At 32.1% G+C, this 27,638-nt stretch overlaps 2 protein-coding genes, 1 long non-coding RNA gene and 1 other non-coding gene across 7 annotated transcripts in view; all 4 read left to right on the top strand.

Moving 5' to 3' along the window:
• Positions 1-2,644, top strand: part of arid4b (AT-rich interaction domain 4B) — an 86,604-nt gene extending 83,960 nt beyond the window's left edge. For 2 of the 3 annotated variants that reach the window (XM_051125810.1, XM_051125808.1), the window contains one exon: positions 1,768-2,644. In XM_051125810.1, coding sequence (XP_050981767.1) covers positions 1,768-1,907 — 140 coding nt within the window. In that variant the 3' untranslated portion in view covers positions 1,908-2,644. The remainder of the gene's footprint in view (positions 1-1,767) is intronic. The other variant, XM_051125809.1, reaches the window with a different exon arrangement.
• A 6,188-nt stretch (positions 2,645-8,832) lies between these two features.
• Positions 8,833-12,765, top strand: tomm20a (translocase of outer mitochondrial membrane 20). The gene is made up of 5 exons (XM_051126800.1): positions 8,833-9,046; positions 10,165-10,211; positions 10,943-11,024; positions 11,115-11,257; positions 12,215-12,765. Exons 1-5 carry the CDS (start codon positions 8,923-8,925, stop codon positions 12,257-12,259), a joined length of 441 nt encoding a protein of 146 aa, XP_050982757.1. The 5' UTR covers positions 8,833-8,922; the 3' UTR covers positions 12,260-12,765.
• LOC127175728 (small nucleolar RNA SNORA14) lies at positions 11,288-11,422 on the top strand. Its single transcript, XR_007829027.1, has one exon. It is a non-coding gene; the product is annotated as a small nucleolar RNA SNORA14 (small nucleolar RNA).
• A 5,043-nt stretch (positions 12,766-17,808) lies between the features above and the next one.
• LOC127174883 (uncharacterized) overlaps positions 17,809-27,638 on the top strand; it is a 114,828-nt gene continuing 104,998 nt past the window's right edge. For both annotated transcript variants that reach the window (XR_007828917.1, XR_007828916.1), the window contains exon 1: positions 17,809-18,217. This is a non-coding gene — a long non-coding RNA (uncharacterized LOC127174883). The remainder of the gene's footprint in view (positions 18,218-27,638) is intronic.

Raw genomic sequence — 27,638 nt, 5'->3', positions numbered from 1 at the left:
TTATTTTAGTGTCGTTTATACACTTTTATAGTGTTCATTTATGTTTTGAGTGAGCTTTTATTTGTATATTTTCAGTTTGCATTTTAATTTTGGTACAAGTTTTAGTTATTGTATATGCTTATGTCATTCTTATTTTATTCATTTACTTATTTTTCTATTTAGCCTTCATTAATGTGTATTAGCTTCAGCAGTTTTAGTACTTGAGCTTATTTCAGTTAGTTTCCAAGACAACATTTCTAATTTTAAAAATTGTCATTTTTAGTAGTTTATATATATTTATATTTAGATTTAGATATTTTTAATATTCATACATTTTATTTCAGTGTTAACTTTAGTCATTTTAGTACATAGATTTATTTGAGTTAGTTGGCAAAGCAACATTTCTGATTTTTAAGTTTTAGAATTTAGATTTTTTTAGATTTTAGATTTTTGTTGTATTTAATTATTTTTATATTTATTTTTTATATATTTCTGTTTAGCTTTAAATTATTTTTATTTCAGTATTAGTAATTGATTATTTTAATTTATTCAACTTCAGCTTATTTCAGTTATTTGACAAGGCAGCACATCTACATTTTTTTTAATCTTGTTTTCCAGTTTTCAAATTTTTGTCGTGTTTTTGTCATTTTTATTTATTTATTTATTTATTTATTTATATTTTTAATATATATTTATATATGTTGAATTTATTTTTATTTAATTTTTAGTAATTTTTCTATCTCAGCTTTAACTTAAGTTAGTTTCCAAAACAACATTTGTAATTTTTTTTTAAAAATGTGCATTTGTCATTTTTAGTAGTTTTTATAAATGTATATATTAGTATATTAGCAAGGCAATATAATTTTTTTATATAAAAAAAAAACAAAAAATGTATTTAATTCTTTTTATATATTTTATATATAATTTAATATTAAAATTATATATTATTATAATATATTATATATTTTTTTAAAATATATATTTATATATGTTTCTTTCTTTTTTTTTCTACCTCAGCTTTAACTTAAGTTAGTGTTTTTTTTATTAATTTCTATTTAATTTTCATATTTTTTATTTCTGGTTTTTAAGTTTTAGAAATGTTGTCATTTTAAATAATTATTTTTAATATATAAATATTTATTTATTTATTTCTGTTTAGCTTTAATTTATTTTTATTTTTGCCAAGGCAGCACTTCTAATTTTTCAAATTTTTATGTGTTTTTGGCCTTTTTTATTTATTTTTGCTTTTTATATTTATATGTTTCTTTAATTTTTTTATTTATTTTTTATTTTTTTAGTAATTTTTCGACCTCAGCTTTAACTTTAGTTGCCAATGCAACATTTCTAATTTGATTAAGCTTTAGTAATGTTGTAGTATGCTTTTGTCATTTTTATTCTTTTTAGTACCTAAACATATTTCAGTTAATTGCCAACAAAACTTATCTAAGTTAAATTTCTTCATGTGATATTTATATTTTGTTTATTTCACATGCTAAAACAATTTTTAGTAGTTCAGTTAACCATAACAACACTGAAATGTAATTTAAAAAATAGATTATTATTATTTTGACCAATAAAGTTTAGATCATAGATATTTGATGTTATTTCAAAACATTAAACGTTGTTTTATATAGTTAAAATATCAGAATTTTTCAAAAAGTCAGTCCAGATTTTTGCAGGTATGCGACTAGTTTGAAAAGCTAACTTTAACCTGTTTCCCTCAACACTGTTGGTGACTTAAAGACGTCCCTCAAGGAACAGCTCACCCATAACTCTCTTGTGTCCCAGCAGGCGCAGCGGCGGCCTCGTCCTCGTCCTCATCCTCGCCGTCCTCCAGCTCTCTGACGGCGGCCGTCATGCTCACGCTGGCCGAGCCCACGGTTTCGGGCGCGTCGCAGACCTCTGGTGTGTCCGTGGAGTGCAGGTGACAGGAGCGGGACGTCGGCGAGCAGCACAGAGCACTTAACCAGCACCCGGCCCGCCTCGGTCTGGCCTCGGCCCGCCCCAAAGACACTGACAGACACAACGACGGGGCGCAAACGTGACGAAACCATAGCCACCAGACAGCAACAAGCACTATTTTATATCGACAACTGTTTCCTTGGCAAGCTAATTGCACTCAAGTGCACTTTCTCTCTGAGAGTCGTGGGTGGGTCGGGTTTGGCAACAGGACAAAGACTATTTCTGTTTTTCGTTCGTTCGTTTTACAAACCAACCCCTTCATTTTTGGACCATTCTGAATATTTTATCCTGTGTTTGAATATGATTTCATCTACAGTGATCCAACACTGTAGTTCACCCTCAGATCCACCGGTGTTAAGTCAGTCCCGGGCCGGAGCCGTGTGAGAGCCGGCGGAGTTTACAAACATGGAAAATCACTGACGGTCAGTCCACGCTGCAGTGCCTTACGGTTCAGGGCACTCGTGAGGAATGCTGGGAAACGCTCAGTGCTGAGTCACCTGTACTCAAGGGGTAGATGTGCGTTTCATAACATACAGCCAAAACTCACATGAAAGAGAATGTTTGCTTTTTTTTATCATAACAGCAACAGCATCAAGAGTCTGTCCAAGTCATATTTTACCCTAAAATTAAAAGAAGAGAGAGAGAAAAAAAAAGTACATTTTGTTTACATATATATATATATATATATATATAATTACTGTATTACAGTAATAAGAGGCACCATTCTAAATTATTCATTCGAAAAAAAAAAATTTCACAATGAATGGATTTTAAAATTACGAGATATACATTTAGAATTCTGAGAAAAAAATTGCAAGATTTAAATTTAGAATTCTAAGAAAAGAAATGTCAGATTTGTGAGAGATACATTTTGAATTCCAAGAAAAAAAAAAAAGAAAAAAAGAATAGAATTCCAAGAAATAAATGTAAAAATTGTGAGATTTAAATTCAGAATTCTGCAGAAACAGTAAAAATTGTGAGAAATAAATTTAGAATTCCAAGAAAAATTTTCGAATTTGTGAGATTTATGTTTATATATATATATATATATATATATATATATGTGTGTGTGTGTGTGTGTGTGTGTGTGTGTGTGTGTGTGTATATATATATATATATATATATATATATTTTTTATAAATAATTTCACAACAAAAATTCTTAATGGCCCTAAAAACAGGTTTTTTTATGCATTTTTTCCATTTTTTTAATGTTTTATATAATTTGATAAATATATGATTAAAAAAATAACCTTTGCCTATAATCATATATTTCATCAATAATTTGGTATAACCAATTTCAGAAAGAAAATGAATCATAATGATCTTAAAAATAGGCTTCAGTTATTTTACATTGTGAATTTTTTTTTTTATATTGAGATATTAAGATTTGTATATTTAATAAATAATTATATATTAATTTCACAAAGAATATGGGTTTCATTATGCAATTATTGTACACTGACATTTTTATATAAGTATTTATTAAATATATAATTTATAAAAATACTGTTACAGTAACAAGAATCATCGTTGAGAAATAGAATTGTATATTTAATAAATAATTATATAATAATAATAATTTTATAATGAAAATCTTAATGGCCCTAAAAAGTGGATTTATTATGCAAGATTTTTATCATTGTGAAATGTTTTGTATATAATATTTATTAAATATACAAGTACAAATACTGTACTACAGTAATGAGAATGACCATTTAGTTTTGGGGTTAAATCTGACTTGGACGTGTTTTGGTTGAGATCACGCCTTATGAATGTTAAACCCTAATTTGTCCGTTGTTTTATTTGTAATGATTTCAGAAAGCCTTATGAAAGATATATCGATCAGCCCTTCATCCTCACCGTTACCCACTCGTCGATCCTCTACGTTTGTTCTTGTGTTTGTCTCGTCGACGAACGGCCGAAGGAGGCGCGAGCGAGTCGGGCTAAGGGCTAATGAGCCGCGCGCTCACGTTTGGAGACGGAGAGAGTTTGCGTTCAGTATCTCTGGAGGTGAAATGTATTATGATTGTTGACAATTTGAGAATTGATGACTTTTTCTGGCAGCCAGGATTCTAAATGTATTTTACTACTGAAATCTATCCAGACCCTGTGGGGTTTTAATGGTTAATGTGGCAGTATTCAGAAGTGCAATGGCAGATTCATCTGTGATCGTGTGCAATGACAGATGCCGGTCTGTTCTGTACGTAGCCTTTGTGTGTTTATGTCTTCCTTATTTCCATTTCCCACTTCTTTTTCCAATGCCGTAAGCGTAGGATGTAATAAAGCACTTCATTGCCACTGTGGGAAACGGTCCGCTGGTTTGGTGGCTGATGCTGGCAGTGACGGGTGGACTGTGGGTTAAAGCGAGCGTTCACCTAAAAATGAAAATGCATTCATGTTCTTTCAAAACCGTCTGATGATATTTTCCTGTGAAACACAAAAGCAGATGTTTGTTTGTCCCGCAGCGACAATTGTCAATCTTCAGCATTATAGTTCGTACAGATCTATCTGTTTAAGCTTGTTTCCACCATGGGATAAAAAAAAAAAAAAAAAAAAAAAAAAAAAAAAAAGGTAATTGTGACTATTTATCTTACAATGCTAACTTTTTTTCTCACGAGTTTATGTGGATATATAGAGAGAGTAACTCACAATTCCAAGAAAAAGAAATCAGAATCCAAATTCTAAAACTACATCAGAATTGTGAGATTTACAAGGCAAAATGTCAAAATTGCAAAATGTAAATTTAGAATTCGCAGCAAAAAATCTCAGAATTGTGAGATGTGAATTTGGAATTCAGAGAAAAATACATTAGAATTGCTTAAAGTTAGAATTCTGAAAAAAATTAAGTCAGAAATGCAAGATATAGGCTCAGACTTCCAAGGAAAAATGTAAAAATTGCTGTGTAAAATTTAAAATGGAAAGATTTAAATTTAGAATCCCAAGCAGAAATTTCTAAATTTCCAGATTTAGAATTCTAAGGAAAATTTTCAAAAAAAATGTCAAAATTTCAAGATGTAAGTTTAGAATTCTGAGGAAAATTTTCAAAATTGTGAGATTTAAATGTAGAACTTTTAGTGAAAAAAAAAAAAAAAAAGTCAAAATTGCAAGATAGAAATTTAGAATTCTGAGGATATTTTTTACAATTATGAGATTTAAATTTAGAATTTTTAGTGGAAAAAAGAATAGAGTTCCAAGGAAAAATTACGAGATCTACATTTTGAATTCTGAGAAAAAAATGACAAAATTTCAAGATGTAAGTTTAGAATTCAGAGGAAATCTTTCAAAATTACGAGATTTAAATTTTGAATTCTGAGAAAAAATGTCAAAATTGCGAGATGTAAGTTTTGAATTTTTAGGAAAAAGTGAAAATTGAAAGAATTCTGAAGAAAAAAAAAACACCAGAATTGCAAGATGTAGTTAATAAATCCAAGAATAAAGTCAAAATTGCTAGATTTAGAATTTTGAGAAAAATATGTGAGAATAGCGAGATGTAAAACGGTGAGATTTAAACTCAATCCAGAATTCCATGTGGAGTCAAAATTGTGAGATTTAAATTCAGAATTCCGAGGGCAAAAAATGTCAGAATTGCAAGATGTAAACTCAGAATTTTGAGGGGGAAAAAACTCTAAATTGTGAGATAAATGTTAGAATTGCACAATTTAAACTCAGAATTCTAAGAAATATAAGCAGAATTGCTAGATGTAAACTCGCAGTTGCAAGATATAAAAACAATATTTATGAGATGGAAACTCAATCCTGAGAAAAATGTCAGAACTGTGCAATGTAAATTCAGATTTACTAGAAAAAATGTCAAAACTGTGAATTGTAAATTTAGAATTCTAAGAAAAAATGTCAGAATTGCAAAATTTCTGAGGAAAAAATTCAAATGCAAGACATTTTTGGAATTCTGAAAAAAAAAAAAAAAAAAACAGCAAAATTGCTAGATGTAAACTCTCAATTGCGTGAAATATCCAAAAAAAACGTATATTACAGGATGGAATAAAATGACAGAAGTGCAAGACAAAACATCTCAATGAGCATTTTTGTTCTTTTATTCAGTGGCAGAAACAAGCTTCCATACTCATGTGATTTTAGAAGACGTCGAATATAGCACAACACAGTCGCTTCACAGAAAAATAACGGCATGGTTTGTGAATGAGTGGATGCTCATTTTTTGGGTGAATTATTGCTTTAAAAGTAGAACTCAAGTTACCATTAAACCAAGAGAAGCTACGAGAAGCAAGAAACATCGTCCTATATTTTTCTGTCGCTCTTTTTACTTTGAAAACGTCAGCGCTTTCATCTCTGAACCTCTGTGGTTTCATCCTGCGCGATCTGACCAGGGAAAGGGTTACGATGGTGAAGACGTGAAGATCTCCAGAGTTTCCTTTGTATAGACTCCCTCTTGTATCATAACCCGAAGGTCTGTAGCGTTTGGCACTTGTATGTAATTGTATGCCTTTGTTATACATTTGTATATTGAGAAGTGTGTTTTGAGTCGAGCTATTTAATATCTTGCACTGTTAATACCATGTACGTTTCTGTACAGTTTTACCGTTTTAACCGTAGCGTCTGTGTACATTCGGAAGGTAGAAGCATGTCCATTTTCTTATCCGTTCTTTTGTGTTTCGTTTTCTTGCATAGAGGTTAGTTTCGATTCAGTTTTTCATACTTTTTCGTTCTCGTCTTTGTGTATTTCCGTTGAACTGTGCTTGTACTAGGTTTTCTTTTTCTTTCTTTCTTTTCTTTTTATATAATGTGGTATTTTCCAATCTGTACATCAACTGTAAAGTTTTATGGATCTTTACAAAAATGTTCAGAGATGTTTGTAAACACGAGCGAGAGAGAGAGAGAGAGAGAGAGTGAGTGTCAAAGCTTAACAGGAAGTTCTATCATATTTATTAAGCTCATCAGAAGATGGACAGTGTGTAATTTATTGTACAAATGTAAGCAGAAAAGCCTTTGAAATAAATGCCATAGTTTGTGACCTCGAATGTCCACTTTGGTTCCTATTAGAGATGACTGATGATTAATGTGTTTCACATTACTAGATCTACTGATCTGCAACCTGGAAATATATATATCTATATATCTATATATCTTACAAATTTTCTAGTCAGTGTCAAGTTTGCTGTGATTACAAAAATACAATAATATATCCTCAAACTTAAGGTTTTCTATATAAATTATATAGAATTTGAAAATAAAACAATTTAAGTACATAAAAAATTTAAATACAGAGGGATAGTAAATACACTATTTACAATTGTATTTTTTTTATTTAAAAATATGTAAATACGTTATCAGTGTTAGTTCTCTATATAAAATAATATATAATTTTAATTCATTTAAAAAATGTAATACTAAAAAAAAGTTGAAAAAAATATATATTATCTTATACAAAATTATATTTTGTATTATAAAAAATATACATATATATATTTTTTAATTATATATATATATATATATATATATAACCTTATCTATATATATATAAAATAAAAAAATATAATTTTGTATATTTTTACAATAAAAAAATAATATATATATATATATATATATATATATATAAAAAATATAAAATTGTAAAATACAAATACAGATAAAAATTACATAAATGTAAAATTGTATTATATGTTATTTTAAATTATATATAATTTAAAATAATATATAATTTTATTATTTTATTTAAAAAATGTAATACTAAAAATAAAATTGATATATATATATATAATGTAAAAATATAATTACGTATATTTTTACAATACAAATATTATATATATATAATTATGTATATTTTTACAATACAAATATAATAAATGTAATACTAATATAAAATATATATATATATATATATATATATATAATTATAAAAATGTAAAATACAGATAAAAATTACATTAATGTAAAATTGTATCATATTATATATTATTTGAAATTATATATAAATTATATATATTATCATATATTTTTTAAAAATATATGTAATTTAAAATAATATATCATTTTATTATTTTATTTAAAAAATGTAATACTAAAAAATAAAATTGAAATTATATGTATATGTATATATATATATATGTATATATATATATATATATATATATATATATATATATATATATATATATATATAATTTAAAAATATAATTATGTATATTTTTAAAAATGTAAAATACAAATACAGATAAAAATTACATAAATGTTATTCTTTTATTATATGTAATTATATAGATAGATGGATATTTATATACAGTTTTATTATATTTTTTTATTTTAAAATACGTAAATGTATGTTCTCAGTGTTACAGTTTTCTATATAAAATGACATATAATTTCACAAAAAATTAACGTATAAAAAAAAAATAAAATAGAGATAAAAGTTGAAATTAAATACAGATAAAAGTTATTCTCCCTCTTGGTTTGCCATATAAAATTTATATAATTTGAAAATAAAAAATTAAATGTATATAAAAATGTAAAATACAAATACAGATAGTATAGATATGTAGTTTAAATAATGTAGAAATGTTATTATTAGTGTTTGTAGTGAAACTGTCTGGCAAAATGCTTCTATATGCAGTTCCAGTCAATTTTAGTAAAACAAGTTCTATAAATAAATGTGATTTCTATAAATAAATCCGAAGAAAGTCGCAGTGCTGCATGTTTTTGACCGATTTAACATTAACATTATACCCGCATCTTCGTTCAGTGCGAATATTGAATGTTATGCAATTGTGCATACAAAAATAAATTAGAACAAAAGAAAAAGGAAAAATAGAAAGCACATTTCAAGCACTTTAAAATATTCCGTGAAGAGGGTTTTTATTCTAATAATTTTTAATCTTTCAGGCGTCCGCAGCGAACACTCCCACAGTGCTTTCGTCATCAGAGGGGTCCTTCCGCTCTTCTGTGAGCACGTGCCCCGCAGGAGCAGCAGCAGACGCCGCCGCAGCAGATCTCCGTTAACGCCGCCGCGATGATGGGCGGCAAACCGAGCGCGATCGCCGCGGGTGTGTGCGGCGCGGTCTTCATCGGGTACTGTATCTATTTCGACAGAAAACGACGCAGCGATCCGAACTTCAAAACCAGACTGCGTGAACGTGAGTCATGAGATCTAACGTTAGCTAGACTAGCTCACTAACTACTAGAGCGCTGGTTACGTAACACTAATTAGTTTTAATGCAGTGAGCTGGCGTGTAGATTATAACACGACGATGTCTTGATAATAACTAGCAGCTCAGTCTCGTTCAGATAACAGACTGTAAATTGACCCCCATGTGCTGCACGTTTGAATGATTCAGTGAATCGGTTTGTTTGAATGACTCGTGTGAATGGTTCACCTGTGAGTCATAAGGAGATCATACTTTCATTATCGATCAGTCAAGATGAGTCACGTCACCAAGTGTAAATGTACTCTGATTTTAAGTGTTGATGATGGCTGAATCGAATCAGTCTGAGGTCTTTGGGTTTTGTTTGTCTGATTTCAAGGTTCGTACAGGATGGTTAAAGTGCTTGAAGTACTTAAATTTGACTCTTTTTTTTTTTAATTAGCAACATAAATAACATTTCAGATAAGACACGAGAAGAGGAACAGATGAAACGATTCAGTTGAGTCACTTCGATCATTCATTTCAAGCGATTCACTAGCAAAAACGTCATCGTTTGTAATTTTTATTTAAAAAGCATGTGTAGTGATGGGTAAAAATACGATGCTTTTCGAAACTCCGAATCAGTTCCATTGGCTCGCAATATTGATTCACTGTTTCGAATCGCTCCGATCGGATCGCGAATCATTTGGTTTAGTTCGGGACTTCAAATCGCGAATCATTTGATTTAGTTCGGGACTTCAAATCGCGAATCATTTGGTTTAGTTCAGGACTTCAAATCGCGAATCGTTTGGTTTAGGTCGGGACTTTGGATTGATTGATTCGCGATCCGTGCTCCGAGTCGTGACCTAAAATGATAGTTCGCGAATCATTATTCAGATCGGGATATCGGAGTGTGGATCGTGAATCATTTGACTCGGATCGGAACTGATTCAGAAAGGTTCGCGAATCATTATTCCGTTCGGAACTTCGCAGTCTAATGACTTCGCCAATCTTTTTTTTACTGTATCTGTACAAATCCTGTATATAGGTGCATTAAATAAAATAAATAAAAATTAAAATAAATCAGTACAGAAATCTATAGTTTAATGTGTTTTCTTCTCTCTTTTTAGGGAGGATGAAGCAGAGAGCTGCTCAAAATAAATCTGGACTTGCTCAAGTAGGTCAAACATCTGATCACATTTAAATGTTTATGAATGTTATCATTAATTTAGGAAGTGTTCCTGTAGAGCATGAATTTTCAAGGTTTTAGATGCCACAGACCCCAGATATGATGATTCCTGTGCTAAAAATATAACATTTTTAAAATGTAAAGAAAGCTATTTATTTTTATGTGTAAAGACCCCTTTTATACTGTTAAAGACTAATGAATATTTGTAAAAAAAATAAAAAAAATAAAAAATAATTGGGAAATATTAGATTTTGTTATATTTGTATACATTACTATTATTTTCCATCACTATAGTACTGTATTTTTTTATATATTTTTAAGCTTTTATTTTAAGCAATTTTAGTTCATTTAAATTTTTTTTGTTTGTTTTCATTTATTTTAATAAAATGTAGTTAGGTTTTTTTATTTAGGTTTATTTATTATGATCAGTTCTATTTTCATTTTCTCTTTTTAATAGTTTTTTTCCTTTTATTTTAATCAAAATTAGTTGGGTCTCTTTTTTTACGTTTTTAATTTATTTCTACTTAATTTTATTTTTTATTTATTTTTTTTTTTATTTTTTTTTTTAATCAAATTAGTTAGTTTGTCAGGGCTTATTTATTTATTTATTTATTTATTTATTTTAAGTTCTCATATCCCAGTTTGAAAAGCTTCTCTAGAGTATATGAAGGTGATCAAGTTTCATCATATGTATGATATTGTCTGTCTTTATCTCTCAGCTGCCAGATCTTAAAGATGCCGCAGCCGTGCAGAAATTTTTCCTGGATGAGATTCAGCTGGGCGAGGAGCTGCTGGCCCAGGGTGAGATGTCCATCTCAGTATCTTTTCCACAGGGTTTCTAAATCTACTCTGCTTGCCATAAAGTGTTAAATACCCAAATGTGTTCCTCAGGAGACTACGAGAAGGGTGTTGATCACCTGACCAACGCCATCGCCGTCTGCGGCCAACCGCAGCAGCTCCTGCAGGTGCTTCAGCAGACTCTGCCACCGCCCGTCTTCCAGATGCTGCTCACCAAACTACCAACAATCAGTCAGGTGAGCGCAACACGCATATCATACCCATCAACGCATTCTTATAAACCCCCCAAGAGCAGTGTTGTGTAGCTTCTGGGATATGAAAGAATGCAAAAGAAAACCAAGAACTTTCCAAAGCTATATGTCTTTGCAGTGACTACTAGCTATTTCACCTCTTGAACATTCACATACCTGTTATTGATAAAGTAAACAACTTGTATTAATATAATAGTTCACCCAAACCTGAAAATGTGCTCACCCTCAGGCCATCCAAGTTTGTTTGCTCATCAGATTTGGAGAAATGTAGCATTCCATCACTTGCTCACCAATGGTTGTGAATGGGTGCCGTCAGAATGAGAGTCCAAACAGCTGATAAAAACATCACAATAACCCTCAAGTATTCCACACCACTCCAGTTTATCAGTTCACATCTTGAGAAGACAAAAGCTGAAACAAATCCATCGTTAAGATGTTTTAAACTAAAATATGAGTCTATAATTCATAAATTCTATAATTTTCATTCCTCCAGTGAAAAAGTGATCTGGTCTGAATCAGAAGAGAAATCTGCACAGATCAAGCACTGTTTACAAGCCAAATCAGCTTTAAACAAATATGTGGCAACAGGAGATGGACTTTTTCACTGGATGAAGCATCATTATGGATTATAGACTCATATTTTAGCTAGAAATAATGGGTTGAAGTTAAAAACGTCTTAATCTTTGTCTTCTCAAGATGTTAAGTGATGGACTGGAGTGTTGTTGGGTTACTTGTGGATTATTGTGATGTTTTTATCAGCTGTTTAGACTCTCATTCTGACGGCACCCATTCACATCCATTGGTGAGCTACATTTCTCCAAATCTGATGAAGAAACAAACTCATCTACATCTTGTACAGCCTGAGGGAGAATACATTTCCAGCAAATGTTTATTTTTGGCCGAGCTGTTGCTTTAACCGTGATGATTTTTTCCCGTTCACAGCGGATAGTGAGTTCTCAGAGCCTGGAGGAAGATGACGTGGAGTGAATGTGACGTTTGTGTGTGTGTGATGATCCACTTGCTGATCTTCATTTCTCTCTGGTCTTTTATTTATGGTGTTCATTCCTGGGTTGCAAGGTCATCCTGATCACTGCACTCTCTTGTCTGTTTATAGTTTGCAATATCATAGTTCAAATAAAGAGGTGTTATATTTTTATTCCAGACATGATTTCTTGTAACATAATCACAGATTTTTGGAATGCAAACAAAAGCGTCAAATTAAGAGGTTAATGTTTTACTGATGAAGTGAGTTATGACGGTCATCACTTCATATGTTACGCAAAGCAGTTCCTTTAATGTGTCATTTTTGGATATTTGTCACATTCAGTGGTTGATTGAGTGTTAGGATGGCTGATTTATTTGTGTTGTAATCAGGTTTTTGTTTATGAATCGTTTTGAGTATGGAAGTGTTTTGGGCACAGTTGTAATTTGTATGCACTGATCTTTAAAAAATAATTTCCTTTTTTGTATTCATTAAATACTTTAATCAAGAATGTCGTCTCGCTCACAGTATTAATGCTTTACTGCATGTGTTTTTGCTGTTATACAGCTCATTTCACTGCAGTCCTCTGGTCATTGTACAATTGCAGTGCTCTTCCTCTAGGAGGCAGTGCAAACACACAGATTCTTATAAACTATACACTTCATATGAGATTTACTTACAGTTGTCTAAATTGAAAAGACACGGGATTTACATTAAAACACATTTATCCTGCTTTAATAAGCAAAGACATTAAGCTACTGGTTAACACAGACTTTTAGAACTTTTTAAAAATGTTTATAATGGCAAAATATAACATTAAATATTGTGTGCAAACGGTTGCACATTTGCCTCAGTATTCAGATAAACTACTACATTAGCCAAAATGACAATGAACCAAAAGTAATACAAGCAGATTATTTGATTGTTGTTTTACCAAGAGTCACAAATGTGAAAACACACTTGCAAAGCTGAAAACTTGTATTTTATCTTTAAAATGCAAGCAATTATTTTGAAAATGGTTTCAAAACTAAAATAAATGCTATTATAGGTCTTTAATTAATTAATAGTACTTTAATTAAAACTTATTTTCAGTTAGAAACACTTCTAATTTTCATTTAATAATATTATTTAATATTTATATATTATATTTATATCAGCTTTATTTCTATTAACAAAAACTTTTTCATTTTAAATTTTAAAAAGTGCAATTAAAAAAGTTTTTCTTTAAAGTAAAAAATACATAATAGCAATTAAAATATATTGTCACAAACGTGAAAACACTTGCAAAAGCTGAAAACTAAGATTTTCTTTTAATTACTGATAGTTGCTATAAATACTATAATGATATTTATTAATATTTTATGGTATTTATTAATATAGTTAGCTTTTATTTATATTTTTAGTTTTAGCAATTGCCAAAGTAAAATGTATAATTTGTTTATATTTTCATCTAATATTTAAATTTTACTTTTTATTCATAAATAGTTTTCATTAAAGTGAAAAATACATTAGAACTGATTAATGTCACATAGACTTACAAAGTCGAAAACTGAAATGTGAATTTTTAAATGCATGCAATTATTTTGTAAATGATTAATACTTACAGAAAAATGTTAAAATAATCTGTTTTCTCTCACTGTGAACTGGGATATTGTTAAAATAGAATAAAGCTCTTCCCGTCCCTGTTTCTCTGTGGTTTCTCTAAGCACAAATGTTTGGACATGATAATTCCCATGTGAAACGCTGAGCGTAAATCTGACTGCTGGGAAGGTCAGGATGTTCTGATGGGCTGGAGTTCGTGATTTCTGCTGATCTACTGTATGTGTTTTGGGTTTGAAATGAACGTGGAATCTGGCACTGCTGGATAATTGAAGTGTTCGCTGGAGAAGCCGGCAGAAATAAATCCACCTTCTGCCCTGTCCGTCCAACTGCGCTCAGATTTTCCAGGAATAACGATGTGGACAGATTTATAAATGGAGACCGCAGCGGATTCGGCTCTGCTGTGCTGCATAATGCAGGGAACCTACAGACTATTTTAGTGAAGCATTTATCATACCCATTCAGTGTCAAATGTTAAATGATTTGTCACCATTTTATTCTTAGTTTCAAACATTTGTGACCTTGGACCATAAAACCAGTCTTGCATATTTGTAGCAATAGCCAACAATACATGTCATTGTATGGGTCAAAATGATAGATTTTTCAAAAATCATTAGGATATTAAGATCATGCTCCATGAAGATTTTTTGTAGATGTCCTACCATAAATATATCAAAATGTTAGATCAGGTCCCCACGCCAGAAAATTAGGATCCAGCCCCGGACACCAGATCCCGTCAGAAAATATCAGTCTTTCGGTAACAGGACAACTAGTCAGCAAGCTGTAGTTACCCCAACCCTGCTAACAAGCAGGTTTCTGTCAGTTATGAAGTTGACCGATGAAAGCCAGAAAAAAGCAGAAGCAGGAGACGAAGTGATGATGGTAAAAAAAGGTATAACAGAATTTATTGAACAGTTTTAGTTGCGTATGTCTCAATGTTCAGACTTCGTCTGGGGAGTACAGCTCAAAGAACAATGATATATCAAACGGATTCAACATCCCATAAACCTTGAATTTCCATAAACATCCCCGTTATCTATTTCTTAGACCAAACAATTCATGAAACCCCACAATCATGGAACTGAACAATAATGAAAATGCATAAGCAAGGAAAATAATAAGAAATATGAAATATAAAAACATACAAATGAATAATATATATGAATAAATGATAAATACTTAAATAATCAAATAAATAATTAAATATGGATTATGTGAATGACTAATGATTGTAAAATGATTATGAATAATTATGTAAATAAATGATTATAAATGAAATTAAAAACAAACATAAAATTTAAACACAACACAATAATTTGCATGGAAGGATCTAAGGATCCTTCAAAAACTTAATTTTTGATTAGTAATTTGCATTGCTAAGAATTTCATTTGGACAACTTTAAAGGTGATTTTCTCAATATTTAATTTTTTTTTTGCACCCTCATTGTTTAAGGCTTAATTCACCACTCATGCTCACGATTTAGTGTTAGTTTATTTTATTTATATTATTTAATAATAATATACATTCATATTATTTATTTAAATATTTATTAATATTTAAGGTTCTGAATTAGATTTAATATTTGTAGTTTTCATTGTTTAAATTGTATTAAATTAGTTTTTTTCAGTTTATCTTTAGTTTTATTTTGTAGTTTTATTCATTTTAGTTAATGTTTATATATATATAGTTAATTTCCACAGCAGAGGAAAGGGTTTTAAGTTTATATATACATCACAGATCATCCTCAAACAAAACAAACTCCTCCCTTTATTTCTATGTACATTTTTGTCATTATTGTTTTATGACAATTTTCCTATGAGTAATAATGACAACTAGATAGTAAAGTTCGTCAAGACAAACTTTAGGTTGGCTTGAGAAAGCTGGACCAGAAAGTTTGAAAAAACGTTAAAAACATGTTATCATGATTAGCAAGTTGTTAGCATGTTTCTAGCATGATTAGCAAGTTGCAAGCATGTTTCTAGCATGATTAGCATGTTGCTAGCATGTTTCTAGCATGATTAGCATGTTGCTAGCATGTTTCTAGCATGACTAGCAAGTTGCTAGCATGTTTTTAACATGATTAGCAAGTTGCTAGCATGTCTTTAGCATGATTAGCAAGTTGTTAGCATGTTGCTAGCATGTTTCTAGCATGATTAGCAAGTTGTTAGCATGTTGCTAGCATGTTTCTAACATGATTAGCATGTTGCTAGCATGTTTCTAGCATGATTAGCAAGTTGTTAACATGTTGCTAGCATGTTTCTAGCATGATTAGCATGTTGCTAGCATTTTTCTAGCATGATTAGCAAGTTATTAGGATGTTGCTTTTATGTTTCTAGCATGATTACCATGTTGCTAATATGTTTCTAACATGATTAGCAAGTTGCTAGCATGTCTTTAGCATGATTAACAAGTTGTTAGCATGTTGCTAGTCTGTTTCTAACATGATTAGCAAGTTACTAGCGTGTTGCTAATCTGTTTCTAACATGATTGGCAAGTCGCTAGCATGTTTTTAGCATGATTAACAAGTTATGTTTCTAACATGATTAGCATGTTGCTAGCATGTTTCTAGCATGATTAGCAAGTTACTAGCATGTTGCTAGTCTGTTTCTAACATGATTAGCATGTTGTTAGCATGATTAGCCAGTTACTAGCATGTTACTAGCATGATTAGCAGGCTACTAGCATGACTCTAGTTTGGCTAGTGATAGATCAGTTAGAAAAGATACAGCACACTGCAGTCAGATCAGTCTGAAGATCTGGGCTGAGTTTGTAGTTTGTAGAGTTAAAACTCTAGGAGAAGCAGCAGTCAGAAATTTGGCTAAGAAGAATAATAATAACTAGATAAAAAAAGTTTGTCAAGACAAACTTTAAGTTGGCTTGAGAAAGCCGGACCCGGAAGTTTTAAAAAGTTCTAAAAGTTTAAAGGGTTTAAAAAGTTTTAAAATGTTTTAAGTTTAATGGTTTTCAATCTGAAATAGTTTGAAGTTTAAAGTAGTTTTAATAGGTTAGAGTTTGAATTTTTTGAAGGCAATACAGTCTGTCATGGATGGATGGATGGAAATAGTCAGATGATAATGCATGTTGTTAGCATGATTTTAACATGATTAGCATGTTGCTAACATGTTTCTAGCATGATTAACATGTTATTAGTATAATTAGCAAGTTATTAGCATGTTGCTAGCATGATTTTAACATGATTAGCATGTCATTAGCTTGTTACTAGCATGATTAGCCAGTTACTAGCATGTTGCTAGCATGCTATTAACATGATTAGCATGTCATTAGCATGTTACTAGCATGGTTAGCATGTTACTAGCATGATTAGCATGTTACTAGCATGTTGCTAGGATATTTCCAGCATGATTAGCATGTTATTAGCATGATTAACATGTTATTAGTGTGTAGCTAGCATGATTTTAACATGATTACCATGCCGTTAGCATGTTACTAGCATGCTTAGCCAGTTACTAGCATGTTGCTAGCATGATTGGCATGTTATTAGCATGATTAGCAAGTTATTAGTATGTTGTTAACATGATTAGCATGTCGTTAGCATGTTGCTAGCATGTTTTTAGCATGACTAGCATGCTGTTAGCATGTTTCTAGAATGATTGACATTGTTAGCATGATTAACAAGTTACTAGCATGTTGCTAGCATGTTTCTAACATGATTAGCAAGCCACTAGCATGACTAGCTAGTCTTGGCTAGTGATAGATAGATAGATGAGTCTGAATGAGTTTAAATGGATTAGAAATACAGTACATAGAAGGGAAGTTTGATTCAGTCTCAAAGGATTCTGGGAGTTTCGACAGGTGGAGTTTGAATAGTGTTGGCTCATTTGAACATTCCGTCAATGTAAGTCTATGGGATTTTTCAGAGTTTTAAACGTCATTTTTAGGAAAACCGTAAGTCCGATCAGTTAGAAAAGATATACCACACCCGGTCACATTAATCTGAAAAGGTCTGCGAAACAAAACTAGTACACAACTTTTACTTTAACCTGCGGCAAACGTGTCAAAGTTTCGAGGGAAAATCGCGGACTTGGCAACACAGCGCATGTTTACGAAATGCAGCGAAGTGGAACGTAAAAAACGAATGGCGTTTAAAAAATACGTAGGCGCGTTGCACGCTGTTAACGGAAACGCCTCAGGCGCACTGTCTATAAAGCGGAAGCAATTGCGTAAACAACAAATATCCGCCATAAAACAAATAATAATAAGACGAAACAACAAATTAACGAATGTCCATATGTTAGGATTTGATCAGCAGGTGTAATGTCAGTTAAACAGCGAACTCCTGTTAACGGAGGATTCCGTTAACGCTTATGAGGATTTAATCACTGGATCTGACGAAATTTGCCAGGTTAGTAGCATCAGATCTGTGAAAGTGTTTTAAGGCCTTTAGTAGCAAGTGAACTGGAAATACACGATCAGAATTGTATGTTTACATGCGTTTGTGAGTTATGCCTGTGAAATGTATTTTAAAAACGTATTTAAGAGTTTTTTTTTTTCCCTCTCCATGTTTGTGTATTATTCTGTCCTACAAAAGACAAAACACAAAAACTTTAGTTAAAACTTATTTTCAGTTAGAAACATTTCTAATTTTCATTTAATAATATTATTTAATATTTATATATTATATTCATATTTATATTATATCAGCTTTATGTCCATTAACAAAAACATTTTCATTTTAAATTTTAAAAAGTGCAATTTTTAAAAAAAGTTTTTCTTTAAAGTAAAAAATACATGATAGGAATCAAAATATATTGTCACAAACGTGAAAACACTTGCAAAAGCTGAAAACTAAGATTTTCTTTTAATTACTGATAGTTGCTATAAATACTATAATGATATTTATTAATATTTTATGGTATTTATTAATATAGTTCGCTTTTTTTTTTTTTCATTTTATGCACATTTTTTAAAATATTTTTATTTATATTTTTAGCAATTTAGCAATTTTTAGCAATTGCAAAAGACAAAACACAAAAACTCAAGATTTTATAAAATTGGGTTAACTGAGATCACAGGTGCTCCCTGTTTTGCATGTTTCTGCATTGTTTAAGTTATCTTGTAAAAAAATTAATTTAATTTTACAAAAGATTTTATATATATGTGTCATTTATCTTTATTTGCTTTATATGTTTTGGCTCCTGACTCCGTCATGTGCACTGTATACATTGTATGTGTACTAATGAACAGTGTTGAAAAGTTTATTCAACACTGTTGAAATAGACTGTCACAGTCTATTTCTGTGATGGCCTTTAGACAGACCTACCTACAAAGAAATTTATTTTTAAAAAGATTCTATTTTTTAAAAATATAATTTAATTTACATTTTTGATTAATATATTATTTATCCTTTTGTTTGTACGTAATAGACCTACTTGGAGTGTTTACTTGCCTCCAGTAAGCTTGAGAATGTTTTACTTACATTAGTTGATTAGTTTTTGCTGTATTAAAATTATTTATTTTTTTTAAACATGGTGGCAGTTTCTATTTTCAAAGAAAAATAATTTTTCTAACATCTTTGCAGCAATTGTTTTAATGGGCCCAAAACCACCTTGGGTGTGCATGATTTTCTAATAATTCAATGGCACATCATAATTTTTTTTTTATATAATGTAATTTATTGTAATTGATGCATTCAAAAATAAAACAGGTGTGAGTTTGCTGTGACTTAAGGAAAGTATACGTAGGGCTTTGTAAAGACTAGGTTTATCCCTCACAGCCTCATTTTCATCCAAGAAAGAAAGTCATAAAACCCAAAACACACACATCCACAATCAGAAATAAAAGAGGTGCATTTTCTGCTCTTAAGGTCCCAAGATAGCTACTCCTTTATCTCCACCCTTGAATTTATACATTTACTATATCAATGAATAAAGGCAAGTCCCACCCTATAATTTATCACATTCTAAATCTTGTTTCACTCTGAAATATGTCACAAGCACTGATCTATAATAGAGAACTGGATAGCTCATGACGTCATAGAAGTGAAGCCACTGCGCCGCCATATTGCTATTCCCTAGTACTCGCAAACATTCTATTGAATGAATAGGAAATAATACGACTTTAATGAGAAAACATCACCTAACAAGTCAGCGTTTTCATATCTGACGTCTCACTGTACATTCTCACAACGCAAACGTCCTAACCATGTAAACGGTTATTGTTTAATGTCGGGAATTCCCTCTGCTTATTAAAAAGTTACGTTCATATACATTACAGTAGGGAACATCAGATGAACATGATAAACATCGGACGATCACCATGTTTACAAATGACAAAATGCTCATTCTGAAAACTTTTTTTAGATTTATGCTTTGTATACATATAATAAGCCTTGTACAGTTAATAATTGTTTATGCTGCTTTATGCTTTGTGTTTTTATTCGTAACGTTACAGGCTAAATGCACGTTTCAACAATGATTTCGTTAACATCATTTTGAAGCAGGTAATGATTTAAACGTTTAATTCAGCCTACATAACATTCATGTTGAGATAAATGTTAATAATAAACGTTAATAATGCAAAAATGTTAAATATAACATTTTAAATATAGGAATATTAAATGATTTAAATAACTAAAAAGATAAAATGAAAATGAAACGTTAAAAATGAAACTAAAACTGTCAGCAGATGTCGTTAAGTCACTGATTTTATCACTGAATCATTTATTCAGGAATGAAGCGACTCTTTACGAATGGGTAATTGAATCAATGACTCAGATTCGTTTAAAAACGCCTGTTCATTCATAAACGGAACACATCTGTGTTTGAATAGAGATGCGGCTTAGTAGTGACTTTGTTTCAGACTATTTTTGTTGACGAAATTGAGCAAAATCAGGTCGTGTTATAGTCAGATAAATGTAATTTAAGGCACTTAATATAATAGAATTTAATTTGCGCGATCTTTAAGAGTTTGAAATAGATGTTGCTCACTTAGGGACATTAAAATGCTACTAAATACTAATACTAAAATACTAATTACATTTGATATGGATTTAAAGACATCAAGCTTTATTTCCAAGATTTGAATTTCAATACAACACTGAGTACAATAACAATATAACAGGCTAGTATTGTATTATTTATTGTATATTTGAATCAATTTCAGATACTAATTCCAGACATATGTTCATGTTCATATTTCCTGCATAATTTCTTACGTTAAGAAATATATTTTGTGTTAGATCAGAACTGTGTCGTTAAGTGCGCTGACACACCCACCTGAACGATTTCAAAACATCGCTTATCCTGCTCGAGAAGACGATAAATACGGCAGATAAGATTTTAAGTAAAAATTAATTTACATACACATATCATACAAACTAGTCCTGTGTGACTGATACGCTTAAAATCGGGTGATTTTGGGTCAGCTGTGAGTCAATGGTGCTCTCTGCCGGTAGGGAATAGTAAGATGGCGGATCGAACACTTCCGGTGGCTTCACTGCCTGACGGCAGTTTAGAACGCAACGAGCGATCCAGTCATATAAATAGGTCAGTGGTCACAAGACATAAGTCAGCTATAACTTCTGTTACATGACTTTAAGTTTGTTAAGCAGAGAATAGACACTTATGAGATGTTGTGAAACCAAAAATCAAAATGGCAAGATCCAGTAGAGGTTTGCTTTTCTTACATTTCAATTGACATTGCATTTTTTTTTAGTCGCAAAGTTTAAAAACAGGGGTGCCCAAACTCAGTCCTGCTCCTTGGTTTAGCTCCAACTTGCCTCAACACACCTGCCAGGGGGGTTTCTAGTATGCCTAGTAAGAGCTTGATTAGCTGGTTCAGGTGTGTTTAATTGGGGCTGGAGCTAAACTCTGTAGGACACCGGCCCTCCAGGACCAAGTTTTGGCACCCCTGGGTTAAAACAATGTTAAGATTCTGACAAACATTAGTGTTCCTTTGAACTCGGACTCGGCTCTTTGGGACTTGGACTTGAGTCCGACTCGGAGTCGTCTCGGACTCGATTGGTTAAAGACTCGGACTCGACTTAGGTGGACTCGAACCCAACACTAGACGTAGCAACAGTAACTAAAGGGGGCGGATCTTTGCGAATGGTTGGTCAATTAACATTTGTAAGTAATAGTTCAAAATCAGTTGCTGTGAAGAAAATGAATGGGATTTTTACTTCTGAGAGGACTAATCTAATTTCAGTTTGATGGATTCATCAGCCAGTCATGTTGTTGTAATTGTAAACCGGTGTGTGTGTGGTTTTGTGGCGATTGCTTAGTGGCTTTACTGAAGTTTAAACGGTGATGTCATGTTTTTATTGGTGGCTGTTGTGTCCGAGTTTGTCTTTGAAATGTCGACGGTTTCTTTGGTACTGTAAGTTTACCATAATGTAAACAAAGTAATGATGTCATAGGGTGATATTCATTACAAAATGGTTATTAATGTCAATCAAGTGATCTTTTTCTGTTTGAATGGGCATTTCTTGGCTAGTAGAAAGTGTAAAGTCTGCCAGACTTTATGCCGCAAGTCATAAGCCTGATTAAATAAGACTCGGTCCAGTTTCAGAGGAGTTTGGGAGGGTCTGTTTGGCTTGAATAAATACAAATTGTGATATTTTATGCGCCTTTACTCGAGCCTTAATTAGTTTTGTTTTGGAGAAACATGTTCAGCTGCTTTAAGCTTCATTCACACAGCAGTAAAGCGTCAGAGAGCTTCTAATGACCACAGCAGAGGAAAGGGTTTGGTCGCTTTGGAAGCTTCCCTGCTGGAAGACAAATACAGGCCTAATTATTTTTATCCAAGTCTGCAGCTGGTTTCTTTCTTTCTTTTTTTACTGTGTTTGGAAGGTGTAGTCTGGCGCTCGCCGCTGCCAAGAGACAGGAACTGGAAAATACTTCTCTGAAAGAGAAAATAAAATATGAAAGCGTAACCGGAGCCAAGAACCGTCGAATAAAAACATAATGACAGACGGTGTGTTTTCCATGAACTCATGCACTCATACCAAAGCTGCTCTTTCCCTTACTTTTATAAGACGGGAAAAGTGTGTTAAGAGGGAAGCTGCTGAGATTTGATTTTGGCTTTAAAGGGATAGTGCACCCAAAAACAAAAAAACCCTGTCATTTGTTTACCCTTGTTTATATGAATTACAAAATAGCATGACTTAAGTGCAGTATAACATTATGTAAATACTACATCTGTTGTTGTTGTTGTTGTTGTTATTTGCCTTAAAAAAAAAAAAATAGAAAAAGATTTATCTGCTCACCAAGGCTGCATTTATTTGATCAAAAATACAGTAAAACAATGTTATTAAAGTAAAAATCAGCTTCCTATTTGAATATATTTTAAAGTGTAATTTATTTCTATGATGGTAGGGTGGTACGGCCCGATGTTTTTTTTTAAATTGTTGTATTTTATTTTTTTATTTTATTTTATTTTATTTTATGGATTCAGTCTTTTCCATTTGTACTTTTTCTGGACTTCCTTTAATGGATAGTCAGATAGCACACCCAATTAATTAAAAAAATCATTATAATTTTATAACTTATATTAATTTATTAATGGTTTAATTACAAAAATTACATTTTAAAGGCACTATGAAATGTTTTTTTTTTTTTTTTTTTTTTTTTCCAAAATTCCGTTTAAATGGTTTAATTAACTTTAAAAAAATGCCCAACCCCTCCCCCCCATTTTATTTTATTTTTATTTTTTTCATTTGAATTTTTTTGATTTCCTTTTTTTTTATGACTTCAACAACATTTTATGAATTTAACAACAGTTTATAAAAACATTAATTGCTACTTTTTTTTTTTAAATGAAATTTTACTAAGCGTATCACTCTAAAAAAAAAAAAACATGGCTTTATGCAATTATTCAGCTCAATAAAATGTAGTCTTTTAAAATTAAATTAAACAATTATTGTATTTTATATTTTAGTGCACAACCAATAAAATTACAAATTTCTTTAAAAAAAAAACAAAAAAAATCTTACTGACACAAGTAAGTTTATAAGTCAGAAGAGGAGAAAGCTGATTTGTGGTGGTGTTCTGCGGCCAGTTGCGAAAGCTTTCTTATGAATCTTAAAAGCTACTGGCGTTGGAACATAATGCAGCGTCAGCATTGTTAAAATTCAGTAGCTAAGCATTTGCTCTTGTACTTGCTTAGTAATAGTTTGGTGCAGGTATGACGTCAGAACCAGTAAGACTAATTTGCCAATGGAGGTTTTCAATTCATGAGTAAAATAAGGCTTGTGTTAAGCATGACTTTACCACACTTTGACATGTCCTTCTAAAAGGAAAAATGCACACACCCATGTTGAAAAATGTGAATTTTGAACCAGTTAATTGGTAAATAGATGAGAGTTTGGGGTGTGAGTATATAACTTTAGACCAAAGAAAAACATCAGGTGATTGTGACTGTAATTCTGCAAACCATGTTTGATTGCGAGCTTGTTATAGTTTCAACAGGGGGCACTGTTGCTCCAGCCTCTTGGATAACCTCCCTGGCTCTCTAGTCTTCATGGTGTTGACTAGTTTACCACCAGAACCTGTAGGCTGACATGATTAAAGGAGATCTCTGACAAATGAGCGTGTCATTATTTTATTAGTTTATGTGTGTAAACTCCACTGTAAAATTGCTTTGTGTGTTTGCATGGCAGTAACGTGCATTGAATAATTGAAATGTTTTTTTTTCTTTCATTTTGCATGCATGCCTTGTGCAAATACAGCTTACAATCATAGGCATGTGCCTTGATCACAATGCATGCGTTTCAAAACAGGCCACCAGATTACCAGACAATCAGAAAGGCATTGCAATGTGTTGTCGTTCAGATTTCACTGCCAACTGTGTGTACGTGCCAGTGTGATAGAGAAAGAGAGAGAGAGCGTTCAGCCTGAAATGGATCATGGTGCAAGCGAGGAGAAAGCCGAGTGCTGTCATGCCAGCAGGCGCTGAGGAAATGTAAACCGAGTCACAGTCGTGCTAATAATAATGGCGGCGTGTTGCAGGGGCAGCGGTGGGGGGATTTTAATTACCAAAGCAGTCTTAAGCCCTGTGTCATGCGTTGCAAAAAAATACAGAGGGTGGAGGGGGAAAAATCCTTGGCACTTCCTAAAAATAAAGAGAGGTGTACGTGCTTGGAGTGCTAACAGCTGTGCCATCTGATCCAACACGCCAGTTCATTGTAGGGATCAAATCCCCTCACATTTTACTGTTTTGTGCACTGGATTTTGCAGTTCCTGTGCTTTTAGGAAAAATATGCGAGATGCATTCTGGTTCAAAATGTTTAAAGGAACATTTTGCCCAAAAATTAGAGGACTGTAGCATTAATGTGACAAATTATTATTCACTACAGCGCTTCCCCAAGTGATCTGTTGCATCCAGTTTAACGTTAAGAGCATGTAAAAACAAACAACGTTTGATGATTTTATTGATGTGCTGATGTGATGCATCAAAAGGCACAATATTTGATTTGAAACGATAACAACATTCAGTCACATTTTCTGTGCTGACTTTTAGGGAAAATATGCAAGATGCATTCTTGTTAATTTTTGAAGGAGCAGTTTGCCCAAAAATTAATTGGAGTAAATTGTTAATGGAGCATTAATGGAGTAAAATTTAAGTCATTATTCACTGAAGAGCTTTCCCAAATGAGATACGGCATCCAGTTTAACATTAACGGCATGTAAAAACCAACAACGTTTGATGGTTTTATTGATGTGCTGACAATATTTGATTTGAAACGATGACAACATAGTTGTTTTTAGGAGAGCTATTGCTCAAACAGATGAGCATGGTGCTTGCAACACTAAAGTTTTCTGGAGTTAGACAAAATCAGGCCTTTCTCACATTTTCTGTGTGACTTTTAGGGTAAATTATGCAAGATGCATTCTTGTTCAAAATATTTAAAGAACAGTTTGCCCAAAAATTAGAGAACCGCTGCATTACGTGACAAACAGAGTAAAGTTTAAGTCATTCACTGAAGCACTTCCCCAAATGAGATATTGCATCCAGTTTAACCTTAATGGCTTGTAAAAAAAACAACAACAAAGTTTGATTTTATTTATGTGCTGATGTGATGCATCCAAAGGCACAGTATTTGATTTGAAACAATGACAAATTATTTGTTTTTGGAGAGCTATTGCTCAAACAGTAGAGCATGGTGCTTGAATCACTAAAGTCATGGGCTTGATATTTCAAGAAATGCATGAACCTTGATTGCAAAACAAGTTGCTTTAGTTGTTTACATTTATGCATGTAGCAGACACTTTTATCCAAAGTGACTTACAAAAAAGGAACATGCATCATATTTCAAAAATATATAATGAAAATAAATAAATAAATGGAAAAATAACTAAATTAAATTGAAAAAATGGCTTGCAATGTGTTTTACAGCTTTATATTTTCATGTATAAAGACCCAATTTATGCTGTGAAAAATTGTTATAAGTGTGCAAAATATTATTTGAGAAATATTTAGTTTCTGTTGTTACATTGTTCTTTTTTTTTGCCGTTTTACTATAGTACTGTAACGTTTTTTTAAACATTTAAATTTATTTTTATCACTATTTATTTTAAGGAATTTTAGTGTGTAACTGTTATTTTTTTATCTTTTGTATATGCTTAAATTTAATTCATTTAAAAATGATTAAAATTGAATTAATCTTAATTAATTAATAATTAATTTATTTAGCGTTAAATCTTCGTTCATTTATTTATGTATTTATTTATTTATTTATTATTTGTTTATTTATTGATTATTTAATTTAATTTTTTTTTTTTTTTATCCCAATTTTTAAACCTGTGATCCTTGCAACAAGCATTAATTTCAGTTTAACAAGCGCTGCTCATTTCAGGTCAACTAGGTGCCACATGCTTTGAAGGTCAGGGTAGATGCAGAGTCGTGTTTCGGAAACCTTCATGACATGCTGATTGGTTGAAAGACTATCTGAGGTAAACATGCGCACGCATACGCGACGTGTCCCGCCTGGATTGACGCTGCAGGAATGCCATTCACCGCTTTAAATCGGGCCGTAGGGGCTCCTCAAAATCATCTCACCCCCTCGAGTCGCTGCATTGTTGACGCTTATCCACCCCGACAGATCATTACATAGCTGTGTCTGAAAGTGCAGCGCGGCAGATTAAATGACTGCTCCGCACGGGGACGAGGCCTTGAGCGAAAACATTAAAGGCGTAGATGTTTTTCTTCCTCCTCAAAGTGAAGGAGATTATATAAAACTCAAGCTCTGTTCTCTGTCAACGCTTGTCAGTATTATCTGACACATCTTGGCAGGAACTCTCAGAGAAGCCCTTCTTTTCTTTTCCCTTCTTTTCTGTCGTTACGTTTCGTGGCAGAAGAGGTAAACAACAGGTTAAATAAACAGGCTGGTTTTCGTTTTAACCGTCTTCCCGTCTCATGACGTGGTCCGCTTTTGAAATCCCAAGCCGGGCCGTGTTGTTTTGCGTACTGTAGGTGCTGCATTGACTTGTAACAAATCCTTGCCCTCAGGAGACGCTTCAGGAGGGATTAATGGCAAGGGCGGGACTCCCCGTTTTCCCATTGTCGTGGCCCCAGCCGTTCTGTATTTTTATCCCAGCCGAGGGAATGGAGGCCCAAGCTAAGCTCCTGTTTCCTCATGCCCTGATTCTCTGAGACGAGCTGTGAGGGGAACATGTAAATAATGCATCAGAGTAACTGAAGGCAGCGCTGTGATGAGGCGTTTAGCCAACATGCCAGACAGAAGAGACAACAACAAATCACTTACTATTACTAGTAGAACTGCAACTTGGACTCTAAAGGCACACTGAGAACTATTACTATAACAA

The sequence above is a fragment of the Labeo rohita genome, chromosome 13 (assembly GCF_022985175.1).
Source record: "Labeo rohita strain BAU-BD-2019 chromosome 13, IGBB_LRoh.1.0, whole genome shotgun sequence".
Taxonomy (NCBI): domain Eukaryota; kingdom Metazoa; phylum Chordata; class Actinopteri; order Cypriniformes; family Cyprinidae; genus Labeo; species Labeo rohita.
This window is presented reverse-complemented; position numbering and strand designations above follow the sequence as displayed.